Raw genomic sequence first — 21,038 nt, forward strand, 5'->3', positions numbered from 1 at the left:
AGGAAGAATGAAATGTACTGCACATGAACACCAGAAAGACACATCTTAGGAAACAAGGTGCTATCCTTGAACAAGGGGGATTTGTTGTACTGAATAATTTGTTTCTTTCTTGGACCATAAGAGTATTGTTTTTCTTTCCTGTAACACTTAGCCTTGGTAGAGGCTGTTAATTGTTCTAAATGGGTGTAGAATTCCTTAGTGAAGCTTGATACTGTATCAAGTTCAGGGGAGGTGCAGTCATAAGTAAAATTTGATATTTCATCATTGCGTAGGTAGAGCCTGACATGTTGAAGTCCTTAAGTTCAGTAGGGTTTCCTGTAGGGATTTTTGGAAGTCTACAAGGTTGTCGTCAGATATCACTGGTGAAAGAGATACCAGTGGAGCAGTGCAAGAGGTGGCCATATTTGTAAGAATCACGTCAAGAATGCTATGTCCTCAAGTAGGTTTATCTACCAGCTGCTAAAGGGAATTTTTGGCTATTAAGTCTAGGAATGTTTAGACATATCATACATCGGACGTATATGTGTACCCATTTTTTGAAGGTTAGTTAAAGTCATGCATATAATAGATTTTTTTCCAATGTGCAGATCATTTAGAGCACTGAGGAATCTTGCATGCCTATCAGGGAACAAGGAAGATGTTCTATAACAAGCTGTTATGTGTAATTAATCCTACCTAGAGTGATCTGTAGTTCATTTGAGTTAATTTTGTAGGTCCTTAGGGATCTGACTGGAGGTAAATTGTTCCTTGACAAATATAGACACCCCACCAGAGCTGTCAATGAATTTGAAAGTGCAGAACTCTGGTACAGAGGGAGTGGTCTGTTTGCATTTAGCTCATGTTTCAGTAAATATGCAGACAGGGATGTTTCCCAAATACATGCATGTTTCATGATTAGGCAAGTAATTGTTTAGATGTCTGGCAATGAGGAGTCACCTTTAAGTGATCCAGTTTTGGGATTGATATGTTAGTTATGTTGGAATGACTATCAACTCAATGTTGTCTAAAAAAGGCACTGGGGAGGCAGCAAACGTTTTAATCAGTATGCCAAAAACCTTAGAATGTGAGGTGCAAACATCCTTCAAGAAAGAAGCTGGACTGTCCACCATCTCATCCAGTGCTGACACGTACTCAGTCCCCCTAGAATAACACCAGCTATTTAAGCAATTATTAAAAACAATAAAAAGTGTCTTAATATCTAGGCATTATTCAGTGTGAAGGAAGGATTATACACAGGAATTTGTAACATGCATAGAAAGAATTGATATTTCTCTCTGCATGTTCCACAGGGTTTTAAATGTGATATTGTTCACTCACACATATACCTTGACCATGTCATAGTCATACTTGTCAATAGTTAGGATCCTCTGAGGTCTCGCAGTTTCAGAGATTCATTGCACCTGATAGGTAACTCACTAAAACCTTTACCTTGTCCAGCCTTGTGAGTGATGATTTAGCATACCAGATAACAGTCACCCATTTCTAACACATTTCTGTTGGAGCTGTGGTTCAAAGTGGTAGATAAGTTGAGTTTTTCCTCAGGGAGACTATAGGAGATATGCGTAAGGTGGAGGAATGGTCTGATTTTTCTGAGACTTTGTCATCTCATTCATATGAGTCTTTAGAGTCATTTCTTTACAGCCTCAACATAAGACATTTTTGATATGATTAGTGAAGAATTGTAGTGGAGAAGTCTAAAACTCGCAGGTCAAATTTTAGGTAAGAGGGAAGCCTCAAGTTTGATTAGATATTTACACAAATGTAATTTGATGGTCAGTTTACATTAATTTTCCTTGGGCATAAAGCATTTTGTATAGTGTCTTAGGAGATGTGGGATACAATGCTGGCAGTAGAGCTAGCAGTATGACCCTCCATCTTGTGCTTTATATTTAGTTGAGTAAATTAAATAGCAGAGGGTTTATGTATCTGTGGTAGAAATCACAAACTATACAGAAGGGTCACCAGAAATTGGTAATCTTTCTCCAGATGTTGCAGATTTTAAAAGGAAGAAGGGTTTATAATAGTAGGCATTGCACTGTGTACGGATTCATTTTCATGCTCTTAACTATGAATGTTAGATTTGGTTCACAATTGCATGTTATTTTAGTTATATTACTGCCAATGGATACTATAAATGGCAACAAACTGTAAACTTCATACTAATAATATTTATATTTCCCATTTATGCAGGACTATACTCTAACAATGTATTTTCAGCAGTCGTGGAGAGACAAACGGCTTTCATATTCTGGGATTCCTTTAAACCTCACACTGGACAACAGAGTAGCCGATCAACTCTGGGTACCTGACACATACTTCCTAAATGACAAGAAATCATTTGTTCATGGAGTCACTGTTAAGAACAGAATGATACGGTTGCATCCTGATGGAACGGTGCTTTATGGTTTGAGGTTTGTGTGCAATACCTTTGTATTTCTCTTCTTGACTGAATAAATTAACATTTCAACCTCTGAATCAAGATAGATATATATATTCATTTGTTCTACTTTATTTCAGCAGTTAATTATATAATCGACTTGCCAGTTTTTACAATGTATATTTTATATTTAATCTGCTTTATGGAAAATTATGAAGGACTGCGTATACAAAATGACAAATTAGGCTGAGAGAATACTGCTGGTTTCCAGCATTAGAACAATTCGCATGCATATATTGTTAGAGCCATCATTTGCTTAAACTGAACTATTAAGAATGATATTTGGATTAAATGGTAAAGCATTTGTCAGACTTGGGGCATTAGAGAACATAACTTTGCCGAAGAAGGAAAAGAAGTGGACTTTAATTGTATTGGTTAACAATATGGGCATACTTGGAAATGGAGAACGATTCTGCACAGAGATGAACTAAGGAATTAAATAGCACTTGAACAGGGAAACCATGGAGCATTTCTTTAAGTGCAGCTATACTGTTCAAATAGCTTTCCAAATAAACATGAATATCTGCTTTGTATGGTGTATTGACCATTTGAAATTAACAAAGTGTCATTGGTGTTCAGTTTAGTGCAGGTCAGTAATGAATAAAACAATAGAGATCAGGTCAGTCTGTCAAGTCCTCTCCCTTTCCCTAGGAGCTTCTACTCTCTGCAGTTGGTCAGGGACAGGAGACTTGACAGCAGTTGCTCACTTCCATCTTTCATGCCTCACTCCTATAGCACATGTGTTGCTAGTCAAACATGGGTCTTCTGAGTCACACATAGGGCTGCATCCTCTTGATGTCATATTGCATAGCAACTCTTATTGTCATCCAAACTTACATTACCATTTTTTACAGAGTCATAGTCTTTAATGTCATTTGGTATTTTTTTACTGGTATCTGATTAGCTAAAGAACAGAGTGCTGATAATATTATTTCTTTTGTGTGTTCGTAAAAGTTTTTTTGTTTCATGAAATACTTTGGCTTTTAAACCAAAGCATTGAAAAGGTATCTTTACTTGCCTGAATATCATTATCAATTAACCCCATCAACCTTGTGCAAGACAATTCAGATTTAATACTTTGAGTAACTCTGTCTAAATAGGACAAGCCACCAACTGAGTCAATCCATGTATTAATGAGATGATCGAGCCACTCTCGGGTCATACTGGCAGATTAAGTGAGCCAAGCAATGTATTAATGAGATGATGGAGCTGCTCTAAGGTCATACAGCCAGATTAAGTGAGTCAGTCCATGTATTAATGAGATGATGGAGCCAGTCTAAGGTCATACTGGCAGATTTTGACTTAACATACAAAAAACAACATCTAGTCTCCAGGTTTCTCTGAGTAATCTTTATAACTAAAGGGACTAAGAAGTCTTTTTTTCTAGATTAAATAAATCTGTTAATGAATCCCGTACTTTGGTTTTTTTTTTAACTTCCAATACACTGTTAGTTATGATCAGTTTTTTGTAACAAGTTCTTCATAATCTTTAAACACAGTAATATTTTCCGGAAGTGTCTTGTCTGTGCTATATTTGCTTCTGACCTTTGGATGCACACAAGGTCATACATTTTACCTCACTGATATTTATAACCATCTGATTACTTTTTGACCAAATTTGTAGTTTATCTATGCATCCTGAAGAATGTCTGTGTTGCTTGTATTAGTAACATCCTTATCAATCTTAAAATTGTCTGTGCAGATATTGCAGAAAGTGAGATGACAAAAATCTATGGCCAGATTCAATAAAGCCTGCACTAGGTGTACACTAAGTGTACATGATATGTTTTCAAGAACATGATCTCATTTTTGGTGCTTTCTAGTTACTCAAAGTCTCTAAGTGCACATGTAGTCTACACTTTGTGGTAAACTTTATGAATCCCTGTCAGTATTTAAAGCTGCAAGAATATCAGTACAAAAAACTAAAATTAGGAGGAAGAAGGTTTGCGTTATGTCTTTGTTGTCTGTTTAATCAGAACGGTGTACACTTAGTGTAGGCATTATTGAATACAGTGGATAGTCAAACAAATAGGGTCAATGTAAAATCCTCATGGTATACTCCTAGACTTAGGGCAGAGCTCAAATCAATATAATTCTGTATTAGTAGCCCACATTTGATTTGTCAGCCAGCTGCACCTTAGCCAAACTTCTTAATTTTAAAATAAGAAAATTATGGTTTGTTGTATCAAAAGCCAGAGAGGTTAATATAAAGCAAATTCACTTGAAGATAATATTCCTTAGCAGAAATGACATTGCTTTAAAAAGCTGAGTTACTTGTAATGACCAGCAGTTAAGTAAAAATGTGTGATTTAAAGTACTAATAACTCCTAGATGATTTACTTCAGTACTTCATCATTCACTTTGCATGGAACCCTCTTCATGACTTTACTGACACATGGTAAGTAATTACTCTATGACTGATGATTGATAAAGGATCAGCTTTATTCACCTCTCTCACTCTATATATATATATATATATATATATATGTAGATATATATATATATATATATATATATATATATATATATATATATATATATATATATATATATATATATATATATTATATATGGGTCTACCTGAAAATGCCGAAGGTCCACAACGCCGACAACGAGAACACTGACACCAGAAGATCGACAATGGAGAAGACCGAAAGTTGAGAATCCCAACGGTGAGAACACCGACATGTTAAGGTAAGTGTGCGATAGGGACGGACGTTAGGGTCAGGGTGTGGGTAAGGTAAGTGTGTGATAGTGATGGATGTTAGGGTAGGGTGTGGGTCAGGTAAGTGTGCGATAGTGATGGACTTTTGGTTTAGGGGCGGATTAAGTGAGTTAGGGTTAGGGTGCAGGTAAGGTAAGTGTGCGATAGTGTCGGACCTTAGGGTTAGGGTTTGGGTTAAGGTTAGTGCATAGATAGTTGTGTATGTAAGGTTTAGTGTAGGTTTGTAAGGTTTTTGGTGTGCTTGTGTTGTGTGTGTGTTTGTCGGGAAGGGTATTTGTTTTGTTGATTGTCGGGATTGTGGTTTGTCGGGCATGTGAAGTTTCGTGTTTTTGAACTGTCGGTTTTGTCATGTCAGTTATTTTGTTGGTGGTTTGGCGTGTTGGTGTTATCAGGTAGACCTATATACACATATATATATATATATATATATATATATATATATATGTATATATATATATATATACACACAAAACCTTGATAATTATACTCTTCCAATCACTAAGAACTATGCCATCTTTATTACAGGTGTTAACTAAATGATCAAGAGATATTCCAGATTAACCACCAGTGGCGGCTGGTGGCTTCAAATCAAAGGGGGGCTGCAGGAGACAGCTGTGTGGGTGGGGCCAATGGTAAGGGGTGTGACCAACTAGAAAGGGGTGGGGCTATGCTCAAAACCACAACAACTGGAACTTTAATTAAATTCACTGCCCTGGGTACCAAGTTATCATTACAACAGTCAAATCAAGACAAAATGAAGTGTAGAAGAAAAGAATATTTCACTGCATTGGCTACATGACAGCTTACTTAATATCTAGGTGGAAACAAAAAGGTTGTGAGGCATGAAAAAATAAATTACTTTTTAAATACATTACTGGAATGCCAGTCAAAATCAAGTATAAAAAAAAAAACAAGCAGCAATCAACTCAAACCACTTCTCTTTGCACTGCAGTCCTAATTATAATTTATATTCAGCTTTATAAAAGTACTAAGTAACATGCTGAAAGTAACAATCTCTGTGATACCCCCACTTGTAAAAATGTTTCTTATCCAAAAAAGACCTGCTGCCTGACAACAACTATCTACATGTTTCATGGGGAAAACATGATCAAAGTAAAAAATGAACAGCAAACAAGAAACAAGCTCAAGATAAATTGCATAAAGGATTATTGTACAGGTTATGGACCACATGTGATAGATTGTCATTCTGTTTAGTTTACGGGTAAAGCCTGCAAAGATGACTGCAAGTCTCCAACAAATGTAATGAGTTTCTGAAAATACTGTATTACAAATACTGTCATATGCATTTCATTACCTAAGGCTTATACATTATCTAGTTATGTAAGTATTCTCTGCATGGCAACAACCAAAAGGCTTTCAATGTTGGTAACTCTTTAACAGTATGCTTATTAAAGCTTACTTGCATCTCACAATCTCAGACAATCTTACCTGATGGGTCATTAAAGCATTGCTACTTAAACACAGAGGAACAGGGCACTGCAACAGCATGCATTTTCTGAATAAGAAGAAGCATAAATCAACAGTTTAAAAATATGACAGAAAACCAGAACATTTTGCAAAATCAAGGACAGATGAAAAGCCACTTTCGTACTTGTGTCTACCTTGGATTGGGGAATACTCTGCACACTTATGCTGCATAACTGCTCCGTGCCTTGCTTGGACACATCCAGAGTCATTACATGGGGGAGTGGGGTGCAACAAGTTTGTCACAATTTGAAAAGTCTCTGGCTGAAGGTGATGGCTCTGACACATTTGTCATACCTTTCAACCTCAGAGGAAGAAATCTGGACAAAGCCAAAGATACCGAGGGAAGAAAGACCCCAAAAAATAGGGACAGATTTTCATATGTTGCTCTCAAAAACATTTGAAAGTTACCAGAATAGAAAAAAGGTTTTGCGTTAGCATGTATTTTCTGAAGGCTATGAAGTATGAAACTCAAGTGTATGTCATTGTTTGCTGACTGAAGTCCTCAATGATTTGCTAGAAAATCAAAATTGTTTTGAGGAAAATGCCAAAAATATGAGACAAAAATCTGGACAGTTGAGAGGAAATGGGGTAACGTACTGCAAGACTTTAAAGCTGTCCATTTTGCCTTGCACTTTCAAACACTTTGCATTGCTGTAGAAATAATTTCTGGTGAAGATTTGCAGTACCAGTGATAATATACTGTAATGGGTGTCTAGGCAAATAATAAATCATTAAATCTTCCAAGATCTCCTCATGATGCAATTAATCCTTAATTTCAGGGATTTCCCATAGTTTGCCCCAGACTTTGCATCCCTCATAAAACATAAATGATGAAACGGTGAGGATTGTAACAACTAAATGCTATCCAATATGATAAACACCTACTGGCACAATTTATTTTTATTCAGCCAACTTTTACGTGCATTTTGGTTTGGGGATTTTGTTCCGCATTACTTTTTGGCTTTGTCATCTGATTTAGGCTTGAGAGTACGGAAGAGATACAGACAGCTGTGCTACGGAAACACTCCCATACTTTACTGGAAACTCACTTGTGCATTACCGTTGTGTACTGGCCGGTAACTCAAAATAAAATAAAATGATTCATGCAGGCAATAAACACAATTAATAATATTGCATTTCAAATGTGTAACAGTGCACTCTCTAAAAGTTTCTTTTACATCGAGTGCATAATCTTTGTTGACAGGGGTATAAGGTTCTGGCTAAAAAATCCAGCTATCTAGTCCACAGAAGCTGATTATCAAATAAATAACAGACATGGACAAACCCTCAAGAAATAATCTTATCAAAATGTCTTATACTGCTGATTTATGTATGTGATTGAAAACGAGTGTACAAGATTTGTGCAATATGTGACACACACACACACACACACACACACACACACACACACACACACACACACACACACACACACACACACACACACCTACCTTACCTGAACTCTGTGTTCCATATTCAGACCGAACTCAGTGTCCCATGCAAGTATTTGGTCACCCCTCCATAGTAATCCATAATAGTGTTCCATTAATCCCACGCAAGCTGCAAGCATTCAGTCCCATTCAAAATCCATCCCTCCCCGTGAGAAGACTAAGACTGTTCTGGTTGGTGGTGCGAGGGGACTGGGACTGTTCTGGTTGGTGCGAGAGTGGGCGTGGCCTGCAGACAATGCAGTCTGGAGTTCTTCTGCTCTATGTGGTCATCACTGCACAGATGTCTGGCCATCTGCAGGTCAGAGATGCCTTTCCCTATCAGGACTGCTAACACAGCAGTCTGGAGGTCTGAAACAAAGCAGTCTGAAGGTCTGAAACAAAGCAGTCAGGAGGTCTGAGTTCTAGGAATTAAGCATGCACACATGCGCAGAGTTCCGGGACTTGCAATTTTTTTTATTTTGTATTTTTATGGGATTCTTTCTACGGGGATTTATTATTTTTATTCTTTCTATGGGGATTTGGTCTTTCTATAGGTGGGGGGTTGCAGTCCTGCAGTCCTATAGCACGAGCCGCCCCTGTTAACCACTAACATCTTTTACTTTCGATTAGTAATGCTATCATATCCAACTGTCTTTTCTATATTGAGATATTTAATTGCTGCCATTAAGCTACATTTTGTAACAAGATTTTCAGATACAGACCCAATAGGTTAAAAGTGTTAACATGTTCAGATTCAACACAGCAAACACAACCAGATGTTTTAAATGTGACACAAGTTTAGCATCAGCAAAACTAGATAACTGACCTCCTCAAAGTATTTGGACTGGGATATTACCCCTGGATGTTGCAACCTTATTAAAACTAACAAAGGCTTTCTGATTCAGCATATTTATGTACCAGGTTCAGTTAGATCTTTCCTTAACATGCATAACAGCTGTTTTATCTGTTATCAAAGCTTACTATTGATAGACTTTATAACCAGCTTTCTTTGTAACAGCCCACTTTACATGCATTTTTACTTTATAGCGATTTCAGTGTTTAAAATTACTTGACAAATTAAGTTATTGTATTTTTTTTTTTTAGATTGTATGTTTCTCTCATTCCCAATCCCAACTGTTAAAAAGACAGCTGCAATCTGTGTTCAGAAACACCGAATTTGTATTAAGACTTTTGGATTGTTTCATAGACCTGAAGCATTTCATATTAATATCACAACTAATAAAGGTATAATCACATTTGTAGTTTGATAACTGACCAACACTGGCCATATGATTCAATATCCATTTATTTAGGCGAATGGCATTGAGGATGTTACCACCACTTCTACTTACTTCAGTAATTGGGGTAATTTTTTGTCCCTTAAGTAGAATTGAAACTGACCCTTAATTTATTTATATTCTGGCTTCCATTCTGTATTTAGGAAATTTAAGTTACCTAATCAGTGCCTAATAAATCATTTTCAAAGTCCAGTATGTATAAGAAGTGTATTACTGAAGGTATGCTTAGGTCACTCACTATTTGGGGGCTTATAGAGATATATACAATTTGTTTTCTTGGATTTTAATTTTTGTGGTTCATACAGTCAATTTCCACATTATATAAGATCTGGGAGTCATCATCTGTGTACAGTTATGAATGTATGCAAAGAATCCCCCTTTACAACTTCAAGAATGATCTCTATGACTAAAATAAAGATTAAACACAGTAATATTTTCTTAACAGAAATTTGGTTAAGCCAAACCTCATTCAGTTGTATATTACATGAAATTTCAAGTATTGTTCATGAAATCAAATTAATTGTATAGAATTTTAGCATCTGTATGTAAAATAATTTCTATTGTTAAGGTTTCCTGAAAACCCTGAATGATTTATCTTTGGAAACTTTACCATAATAAAAAATATGTTTCAAGAAGTCTATGGCCATTTGATGACAGATGTAACTCATCAGGGATAAGAGGAAGAGGAAAGCTGTTGCCATCGATCTGCTCATCATGCTATAAAAATTCTGTTTATTGAGAAAACAGATCTTGAATATATACAAATTAATAGTTTGATATTTTTGTTTAACTGTCTGCAATTTCTCTATATGATGGCTGAAAAGATAGGGTAATATTCATTGTGAGAATCTATTGGTGCTATACATTTATGATGCAGAATGCTATCTGATTGGCTTCCTTCCATTTATGTTCTAGAGTCATTTTATTCCCCCAGCATTGCCATTAATGCTGTATGTTCCTTTCTATTTGTTTGATGTGGAATAATAGTTATGTGTCTGCATATTTTTTTTTTCAGATTTTTATTACTATCCCTTCTAATGTTATGCTTAGTAGGCTTTAAGTCAGAACTAGAACTTAGTTTCAGTTGAACCCAAGGACAGGCTGGACTGGTGTTTCATGTTAACCAACTGTTATTACTATTGCTATTCAACTCATCCTGATCGATTTTCTGATATTTCTTATTTATATTAATGGAGGGGTTGTTTGACATCTTCCTTCATTCATGTGGGCTCCTATTATATACCTTGCCTGTTACTGATTTAATATTATGAAGTAAAAAAAGATCCACTTTACTCAGGTTCAAGGCTCACAGCTAGTGTCTCATCTAAAAGCTTAGCACAGTCACCAGTGCAACTGGCATCACAAACGTGGTGAACAGTCACCATCATAGTGACTTAAAAAGGTGAAAGCAGGACCTTCTTCACTGATGTGAGGAGTACATTCAGAGTCACAACTCACCTTAGTTGTGTAAGTACAGTAGCCCATAACTAATACATACAATACCATAGCTTGCCAACACACACATGTGTTCATTAATATTTTTTCTTCTTTCATGTGTAGCTTCTTTAGAGATTGATGAAAATGAGTATGCCCATCAGTTGAAAATGAGTATGCCCATCAGTAGAGACTGTTCTGAATCCTTTCCAGTCTTTCAAGCTTTCAAGCTGTCTGATTATACATACAAACTGGAGCACCATATTCTGTAACATAACTTATAGTCTTATAAATGGCCAACAATATTTCCTTTACCCTACTCACAATGGTTGTAAATATATCTCTAAACTCATAATAGCACCTTCTAATAATCTCCAGAAGATGCCTCTCAACATTTAAATCTTTAACACTTTTTTACCCAAATCACATACACTGCTAACCACCCTTATCTGGCAATTGTGTATAGCATATGGATGACTGTTATTACCAAAATGCATAGCCCACATCTTTTAAACATTGAATTTCATACCAATAAAGACAGACCACAGAAATAATTAATCCAAATATCTTTGTAATCTATAATAATCATTTGCACATGTTCATTGAAGCAACCTTTGAATCATCTGCATATTTACATAGACATAGCTTATTATAACATGGAAAACTTGCCGTAAATATTCCAAAAAAACACTGGTCCAAAGAAAAAACTCCAAGGAACACCAGAATTAAGCATTTTTATCCTAGATAAATGTTCACCAATTTTTAACCAAAACTATAAGTGAGTGAACCAACACAATGAGGCAGTCGAAAATACTAAAACAAAAAAATGTATTCAAAACTGAATTCTAGATTTGTAAGAGCTGTACCTTTAAGGTAGTTCTCTCTTCTGATTAATGGTTTTAATTAATTATAACTGCTTGTTGGTTGTGGGATTTGTATGTAGGTATTTAAGTGTTCTAATATGGAAGTTTTATAACATCTGATGAAGCAGTACAACTACTGTGAAAGCACCAATGTATTCAGTTTTGAATAAATTATTTTGTTTTATTACTTTTGACTGCCTCGTTGTGTTGGTTCACTCATGTATACTTTTTGTTGCATGCTTTTATTGAATGAGTCATTCATCCTCTGGACCACATTCTTAATTTTGAGTTCACCAATTTTGACCCTACAAGATCTACAATTTAGCCAGTTTTAATCAATCTTACTACATAATAACTAATACCATTCTCCAGTAACAATGTAATAGTTCTAAAAAAATAAAAAATAATTCTATAATTTAAGCCAAGTAATGAACCTTCAGTAAATCCAGATGGCTGCACCAAAATTTAAATGAACAGTAAAAGTCACTGGAACCACATCAAAATGAGTGTACAAAAACTTTTTAAAATAAAAGCCAGATAAAATACGCAAGTTCAAACTTTTGCCCAGAGGGTTTCCTCAGGCGTCAATGTTAAAACATTGAATGTAGGTGTTTAAATACAAACTTAAAATCAGTTAACCAATTAAAGCTGTTAAATCATTCACTTTCATCCACAATTATGTTTGTCCTTCAATATAGGTTTTAAAGAGACTGAACCATTCAGCCTGGTTTAATATGGGCTTTTAAGCATAATATCCATCTTAGTTCTGCCTGTTCAGTTTTTAATAAAATATCCTCACCTTTCATGTTCTCAATACATGCTTCTAGGATGAGGAATATAAAATTATGATTTTCACCCTTATCCATCTATGCATATTATCAACTACAGCTACAGTTGCAGCTATGAATGCTGTTATGACCCCAAATATCATTAATCCAGAATTTTGTTCAAACAGCTTGCAATTGGAACAGCAAAATGTGATAGTTGATGCAAACAATATTGGTGCCTTGGGCCCAATAGGAGATTCATCTTTTTTTATTACAACAAGCCCTTCCAATGCTGAAACAGCTTTTGAGGAGTGTGAGCAGCAGAAGACAAAAATGAAAAGGAAATCCCCCGCTCACATGCAGTCAGACACAGATTTGAACACTTTTGTATATAATCTTTTTTAAGTATAGTCTGACTGACTTTGAACTAGCATTGCTTAACAAGGGGCTGTCTTTTGTTCCAGCCTGTTATAATTATATAAGAAACTAGAACTTGAAAATGATGTATAACAGAGATAATGATAAATCTTTGAATAATTTGATACATGCTAGCACTTATGTACCTTTTAATCATGACATCGGGAGAGTGTTTAAATGAGCAGTTGAAAAAGATATTTATAATCTTTATGAGACAGGAAATATGAGTACATTTTATAATCTTACTAGGAACGAACAGGTTGCAATGAGAAGACTAGCAGATAATCAAGACATAGTAATAAAACCAGTTGATAAAAGTAGTGGGATAGTAATAATGGATACTTCATTTTATTTAAAAGCAATGTTTGATATGTTGTCTGCATCTGCATCTAATTATGAACTAATTACTATTAGTCCGAAGAATATGGTTGTGAAGTGAGTAGCAAGTACTCTCTAAATGCTGAATAATGATAATAGAATTGTGGATGATTTTTATAATTATTTAATTGTTAACCACCCAAAAGTTCCTTTAATATATGGAGTACCCAAAATGCATAAATCCACCACTGAACTACCTATGAGGCCCATCGTCTGTGGTTATGGATGGGTCATAGAACCCTGTCTAAGTTTTTAGAAACTCAGCTGAGAGTGAATTTTGAGCAAGCAGGTACTATTTTTATGTGATACAAATGAATTTTGCAATGTTTACATAAATAGTCAATTAATAAGGACTAGAGAGATTGTTTCCTTATCACTCTGGATGTAGATTCACTGTTCACCGTAAATCCTATTGAATTTGGTATACCGTCAGTTAAGAGATTTTTGCTGGAATTCACTGAGTATGCACAACATTATATAGCTATATTATGTGAACTGTTACAACTTGTACTTCTTTATTGTAGTGTATGCATGATGTTCAATGCAGCAATCTTGTGATACTCTGCACTTCAGTATACAGACCCTCTACATTAGGTGTATCACACCCAGCAGCAAGATATAGAACTTTCCATTTTTCCCTAGAATCTGCATTTATCTGCTTCTTCCCCTTTTTCAGTTTCATTTCACCTCTTCTTAACCACTCCTGTATCAAATCTTGATCAACAAAAGGTTGTGCAGAAGTTTTCTGTTTGCAGCTATATTTGTGGACTTTGCAATTTTCTTCCTTTCTTTTCAGTACCATTTCTTTATATTCTTTCTTTTTTTTTTTTTGCTCTTTCAGTTGCTGTCTGATTTGTATCCACTTCTGTTATGAAATGCCTTCTTGCTTTATTCCAGGATGCTTCTGCTAAACTAAGCAAAGATGTCATCATAGATTTCATTTCCTCATGCTTTAAAACGTTCACTTTGTTTGGATCTGATGAGGTCAACAGATATGTATGCAGTCCCAGCATTGCAGATCTATATATGCAGCCAGTTATGAGGAGGCCCACACTTCAGTCAAAGTGAGGGATATATAATCTTTGTATCCACTGTTTTTATATGTCATTTGATAAGCAAAGAGCATTTTTTGTTGTTGTTTTCATGTCCAATTTGTTCAATACATTTTAAGGCTAGTCATAAGAACAGGAAGAACAAATGAATGTATAGCTTGGACTTTATTCCTAAATATCAAGGTCATTTTCACTGTTAACTTTAGTATTCTGAAATAATCCTTACTGAGATTTATTCTTATTTATTCATGTTTTACTGCTGGCCGTTCATCTACTCCTGCTTAAGTTCCTTTGTATTGCATTCCTGTCTCGGTTGATATTTTTTTGGTGCTGCAGCTTTACTTTTTTAAAGTAGTTATTGCATATTTATCAAGAATAAATGTCATTCTTAGATCATTTGAGATGAGGTTTGTTTGTAGGAGGTACACTGTAAGCATAGCCTAATGTGTTAAGCAGACAGCTTAAAGGTTTAATGACATGGCAAAACATCAGTGACAATGGATCACCTTGGGATATACCTCTTTGAATTTTTATCCCTGGTGTATTAATTTGCCCTCTGTCATAGCTTAGTTGCAAAGTGGTTTGGCACTGTTTGTTGTTGCAATGTAATTGATCAATGTAGGGTCTATCTTCTACATCTGTAAGAACTTTATTATCCATGAATGTACGATACTGTCAAATGCCAAATTTAGAGGCTTTCCTTTTTACTGCTTTCTGTTTTGGCTTTTGTTTTATAACAAAGGATTTTTTTTGTTTTATTGCTGTAACTTTTTTTTTCTGGATGGGTAAAAAACTTTGTCTGCATCAATTCTAGTATATAATATGTATATTTTCAGAAGACAAGTTATTGATCTATAGCTCTTTAGTGGCTTGCAGGTTCAGTTTTAAGGAAATATTACATTTTTCTTGTTGTTAAGCAGGTTGGTGTCTGTTCAGAATATGAATAAAAGTAAGTTTTACTTAGGGTTAAAAATCTGTGTAAATATCTTTTGCAAGAAGTCAGGTATTGTGTCTGGGCCCAAGGTTTTCTGGTTAAGAGCTTTGCTTAAATGTGTCTCAGTTTCTCTGGCTGTTACTTCACCCTGTTTAATATCCTCTATTAAAGCTGCTTCCTGATTCTTTTAATTCTTCTATCCTTTCAGTATCTTTATTATGTTCAACAGGGTCTTCATAATTACCTCTCTAAAATGTACCTTACACTTACCAACAACGTGATTCACCTAAGAAGAAGAAAGTCTTCAACACTCTGTAATTCTGGAACCAGCACATCACCCCCAATCCTTTCAAATAGACAGGAGTTCAGCATATGTTTTGTTTTTGTTTTTATGTTGCATAGCCATCTTGAAAATTAGAGAGCTGTTTGCTTACACTGCAGACTGTGGCAAAATATCAGTTTTTATGTCACATTCATAGCAATACACAGGTGATAGGATGCCATTTATAGGAGAACATTATAAGCAGGTGAAGTAAAAATCTGCAGATTTTTTTTTTCCACTAATGACTTTAGGATCATGTGACATGTGTATCTAAAGTTTAATGCAGATTATGATAAAATAGGTCTTATAATTGTATTAACATTTACCCCTGGTGATTGAATAATTGGTTTCTGATCAATAAAGTTGTGGCCTATATATGAATTTAATATAAAACAGGAGACAATGCTACATGAGGTCCAATAAGCTGAGAATCCCAGTTCTTGTCTTGTTATGAAAACCTCCAATTCCAGTCTCCCACACTCTCCTTTGTGTGATTAAATTAATGCGTATTTTGTATAACTGCATCTGGATAATCTGTCATAGGTTATATGCATATGTGTGAGTATATATTTAAACTTTATATAGTCAGACAGGAGTAGCACGTGTGGCATCCAGCATATTATATACAATCTATTGACTCATTGGTGCATACTAACTGTACTCAGACAGATGCTTAATGCTTCTGAGTCATGGTCTGACTGCTCAGTGTTTGAGATGCTGTGCAGATCATGAGTCATGCATAGGGTTTATGTAATGGTTGAATCAAACCAAGGTTTCACTGAGATAGCATTGTGCTATTGTCCCTTTTCATATATTATTTGACTGCCACTGCAGTTTTCATGGGGCAGGGAGGATAAGACACATTAATGAAGACTAACATCTTAAACATTATGCAGGAACATAGCTGAACATTGGGAGCAAGTTTTGCTTACCTGACATTAAGAATTATCCCTTAATGTTTCTTTTCACTCCTTAAGTCAATGCATGTTGCCATAGTGATCATATTGTGTTACTTACTGAAGCATTTATGCATGTCAGTATTAAACAATGTTTTTTTTACCTTTTTTATTTATGTAAGTAACTACTTTCTCAAATTGTACTTAAATACACATCAGCAACACAAAGTTACTTCACCTGTTTATCACAGAACAGTTGGAAAGATTTTTATTTAGATTTCTTTAGAACTCACGGCATCATACATTAGGGAATAAACATGACATGTCAGTGGTGTAAAACCTGCAAATTTACACTGCATAACATCCTTTATATTGTAGTACAATTATAGCAAATTGTAGTATTTTGGGATTTTTAGAATGTTAATAAATGCCAAAAACAGAAATACAGTATTTGTTTGATTTTACAAGCAAATACAAAGATCCAGCTTAACTATTTTAAACTAGTTTATTTAAATTAGAATGATTTATTTTGAAATAATTAGAATAATCTGAAAAATGCCTGAGTAAAAATATGAAATTGTTCTTCTGCATGTTTCATTGTACAGTATGTCAACTTAATACTTTAATTTTACACATTTTCTGAATCAAATTTCAAGTTCTCTTCAAAATATATGTGCTTTATCATAGCATTTAAATGAATCCTTACTTAGAATTGTTTCTATAACATAGTTTCTAAATATAATTTCTGTTGTGTTAATAGAAGGGCACTAAAATCTGAAAGTATCTGACTGATTTACAAAAGGCCTGAATGTACGGCAATTTTCTCTTTTTGGTTTGGAACACAGCAAATATGGGCAAGGACATCTCTTGTCTTTCAGATCATCTTTTTCCAGTTTATTTTAGAAATGGACAAAGGGCACATAATTCAAAATAAACTACATTTAATAGCTGACAACATGCAGCTGACCCTAAAGGTTTCATATTATTTTACTAAATCTGTAGGATATTATGATGTTAATGTTAGCAGCTCAGCAACTTAAGCATTGCAGATTCTTCAGATCTTATCTGTGTGTCCTGTATTCATTGTATTAGAAGTATTAAAGAATTTTTTGTTTAAGTCTGCATTTTTAGCTATGTTTGAGTACTACTCCAACTATCGTTGGACTATTCCTGTGAAAGAGTCAGATTTTTTTTTTATATTTACAAAGATATAAATTAACAATAATGCCAATGTAAGGATTTTGCACTGGTGTATGAAGTCCCTAAGAATACATTAGACTGAGTCTTTGTAGTACATCTACCCACAGCCATGCAGCATATCCATCTCCCATACCACTCGTTTGCTCCTTTAGATGATTCACATCTTTCTACCCAGTCAGCTACAAGGGATTAATACTCTTGCCACTTTTTCCATGAGAAAGTCTTTACTTTAACAGTCTCAAGCATGTCTGTTTATTTATTCAAACCTAAATCTAATCTTGCCGCCTTCTTTCCTTGGGTCACAATCCTGCAGCAACTTGTTGGCATCTCTGTGTCATGGTGAATCTCTTTCCCTCCTACCCTCTGACATGTACATGCAAACTACTATAGTATGCTCTCATACCTTAACTCACAGAAGATCCTTAATGTTCAGTAATCCTCTGCTAGAATTTTTCCATGTGTAGATATTCACAAAAATGTACATCTTCTGAATTTAGATGCATTACATCAAGTGTGGGCTCACTTGTTGCTGCATACATTACAGTGGTATCATTCCAGAGAGATGCAGAGTGTGACAGTGTGGGACCAAATGGCTGACCCTCCATACTGCTTTGCTAGGGATAGTCCTTGTCTGTCTTTTCATGGACTTCGCATACTGAGTAAGACTGGCTGTATCCAAATTTACTTATTTTTAGGTAAGGTTCAACTTAAAGGAGTTTCAGTATAACAAATTTAATTCAGACAGTATCAAGGCATCACTACATAATGCCAGAACTGGAGGTCTTACTGACTCTTGGAGAAATTCTTTTCTGTGTATTTACTGAAACACAACTTCATTGGGGTGATAGCACTTCTTCTTTACCAGAATAAATTAATTCAGAGCCACATGGAAATGTAGGGTTGTGTTGGTATTTATAGTTCTGCCCCACTGTATCACATCAGATCCTACAAGATAATACTCTGGAGTTTATCTGTCCTATTATTACTCAACAAGATTAGGTAATAGATTACTACACTGTACAGTATCCTTCTCATTTCCTCTGCCTTGTACAACATTTGCTTATGTTAGATTGTAAAAATAGCTACCGATTAAAATATGTTACTTATTATGTTTTTAAAAATCCTTCCATAAATAGACAAAGCTATACCACTAAGAGCTAATGGACATAAATATCTCATGATGTTCCTATTGCCAGTTCCCTTGACCAATTAGTCTTCTCCATCAGTAATGGTGAATATCTCCTCAATCTGTTCCTCACTGACGTATTGTTTGCCTGTATTCCCAATTTTTCTTCATTCATGAGGGTGGGTTAGGCATAATGGTTAAGGTCTTTGCCTCATAGACACAAGTATAGGGTTTGATTCTGACCTTGTATTATTGGCTAGGCTTTAAATGACCCTTCAGGGAAGTTACCTAGTATTCACCTATGAACCTACGATACATCACTTTGATCTATCTCTGTGGCATAAGGTGTAAGATCAGTGACTTTAGGTAAATAATTCACTGGTATAGTCTGTCCACCAAGCTGTCATCTTCCTCCTTCCACCTTCCACCAAGCTTTCATCTTCCTCCTTAGAGTTCATGCTAGTCACCTTAACAATCTGACTGTTTTTTAGGTTCTACTCTAAAGCCAAGTATGAATCATTTATTAACTGTGTCAACAATCATAATTGGGTTATATCCTCAATTAGCTCCAACAATGATGTTATAGCATTTTTCTCCTCATTCTACTGTGTTCTACATAGCAGCATTGAGACAGTTGTCACCATCTGATATGCATAAAACAAACCAGCATAGTTGAGTACTTGCATGAGAAAATTACAAAAAAGGAAGATAATGCCAACCCTTTATATTAAGTCTCCTGTGGCATAGTACAGAAAGGAATTAAATCCGATGATAAAAAACCTTACATTTGCAATTAAGATGCATAAGACTAGTCATGAACTTAATATTGCCTGTGCTATAAAAGACAGTTAAAAGCATTGTTTAGCTATACTAGGGAAATTAGATACAACTCACAGGACCTCTCTAAAAGAATACTAAATGAGATCACATACATGGATCCTGCAGCCTTTCCCAGCAGTCTGTTGATAAATTTAACTCCAACTTCACTGTTTCTGTTGAAGCCTCTGACCCCTCCTCCCACTGCCTCCACAGAGTCCCCTCCACCAAGAAAAATCATTCTGCATCATGTCTGTCAGCTTTGTCCATGATTCTGGATACCAGCGTTATATGTCCCAATATCAGCCTTGTCAGCCTTAAAGTAAATGCAAGGAATAATTTAATTCAGACCATAGAAACGAATACCGGGAGGTAATAGCTCACAGGAACACCACAGTTCAGTGGAAATAAATCCAATAGTTCTTAATGAAGCTTTATTACCAAAAAATAAAAGCGTTTTCGCTACGAAAAATAGACGTGTAGCTTCTTCAGAGACAATCAATAATGCGTATAATTCAGACCATACTAAGTCCTTTGAGCCTAAAAGTTACCTCTGGTTATGTTATCAGAGCTTGGAGAATGACCATAATTGTATTATTACATAAGCGAGACTCTTCTACTGAGCCTACTAATCACAGACCCATAAGCTTTATCAGCAGTCTGGAAAGTCATGGAATGCATCCTTATTAAATGACATAGGCTGCCTTCAGAACCTGGATCCTAATCAATTTGATTTCATGAAGCAAAGCTTGAGTTTTTTCAGTCTGGTTACAATTTTTGAAAAGAGAGACTGAAGATCTAGAAGAGACACAAAATGTCAATAGCACTTATCTGGACCAAACAAGATCTTAAAGCACTGACACTACACCTATATGCAGATGCTATTAATAAATTCACCCATCTATGCACCAGTCCTTATGTAGTACATGAAACAAACTGAATACACCCTGATATTCAGAAAAAGACAAACAAGTTAACTCATTGTCTCCAGTGGAGCTCAGGAAATGGGCGGAGCCTAAGCCTTTTGACAGAATCAAATTATGTCCTCACATTTCAAACAAATGCTGCTATCTCTGGAACCATATGGATTATGAAAGAAGTATAAATAGCAAACTCTTAAGCACAAACAATTTTTTATAGTGTTAGCATTGTTTAGGTTCTAGGTCTTAAACCAAATTTTATAAGTCACAGTAAACAGAGCAACTATTACATTTGTAATATTTTGTAAACAGCTTACAATATCTTAGCAACCCCTCAAGTTGCACACATACTATCAGCAGCATTTTATTCATCTAGTTGAGAGCATTCATGTGAGGCTAAAGAGTTCTGTCTGTGTTACTTGGTTGTTGAGATATTTAGAAAATTTTAAAATGATATCTATATAAATCAGTATCATAAAAGCAACAGTAAATATCTATTTACCAGCACTAGATGGATATCAAGTATTAATGCAGT

General features: G+C 35.2%; 1 protein-coding gene across 1 annotated transcript in view; it reads left to right on the forward strand.

Moving 5' to 3' along the window:
• Positions 1-2,195: 2,195 nt before the first annotated feature.
• GABRB1 (gamma-aminobutyric acid type A receptor subunit beta1) overlaps positions 2,196-21,038 on the forward strand; it is a 2,653,090-nt gene continuing 2,634,247 nt past the window's right edge. Inside the window, exon 1 of the mRNA XM_044061406.1 lies at positions 2,196-2,411. Coding sequence (XP_043917341.1) covers positions 2,206-2,411 — 206 coding nt within the window. The 5' untranslated portion in view covers positions 2,196-2,205. The remainder of the gene's footprint in view (positions 2,412-21,038) is intronic.

The sequence above is a fragment of the Protopterus annectens genome, chromosome 2.part0 (assembly GCF_019279795.1).
Source record: "Protopterus annectens isolate FY-2018-M chromosome 2.part0, PAN1.0, whole genome shotgun sequence".
Lineage (NCBI taxonomy): Eukaryota > Metazoa > Chordata > Ceratodontiformes > Protopteridae > Protopterus > Protopterus annectens.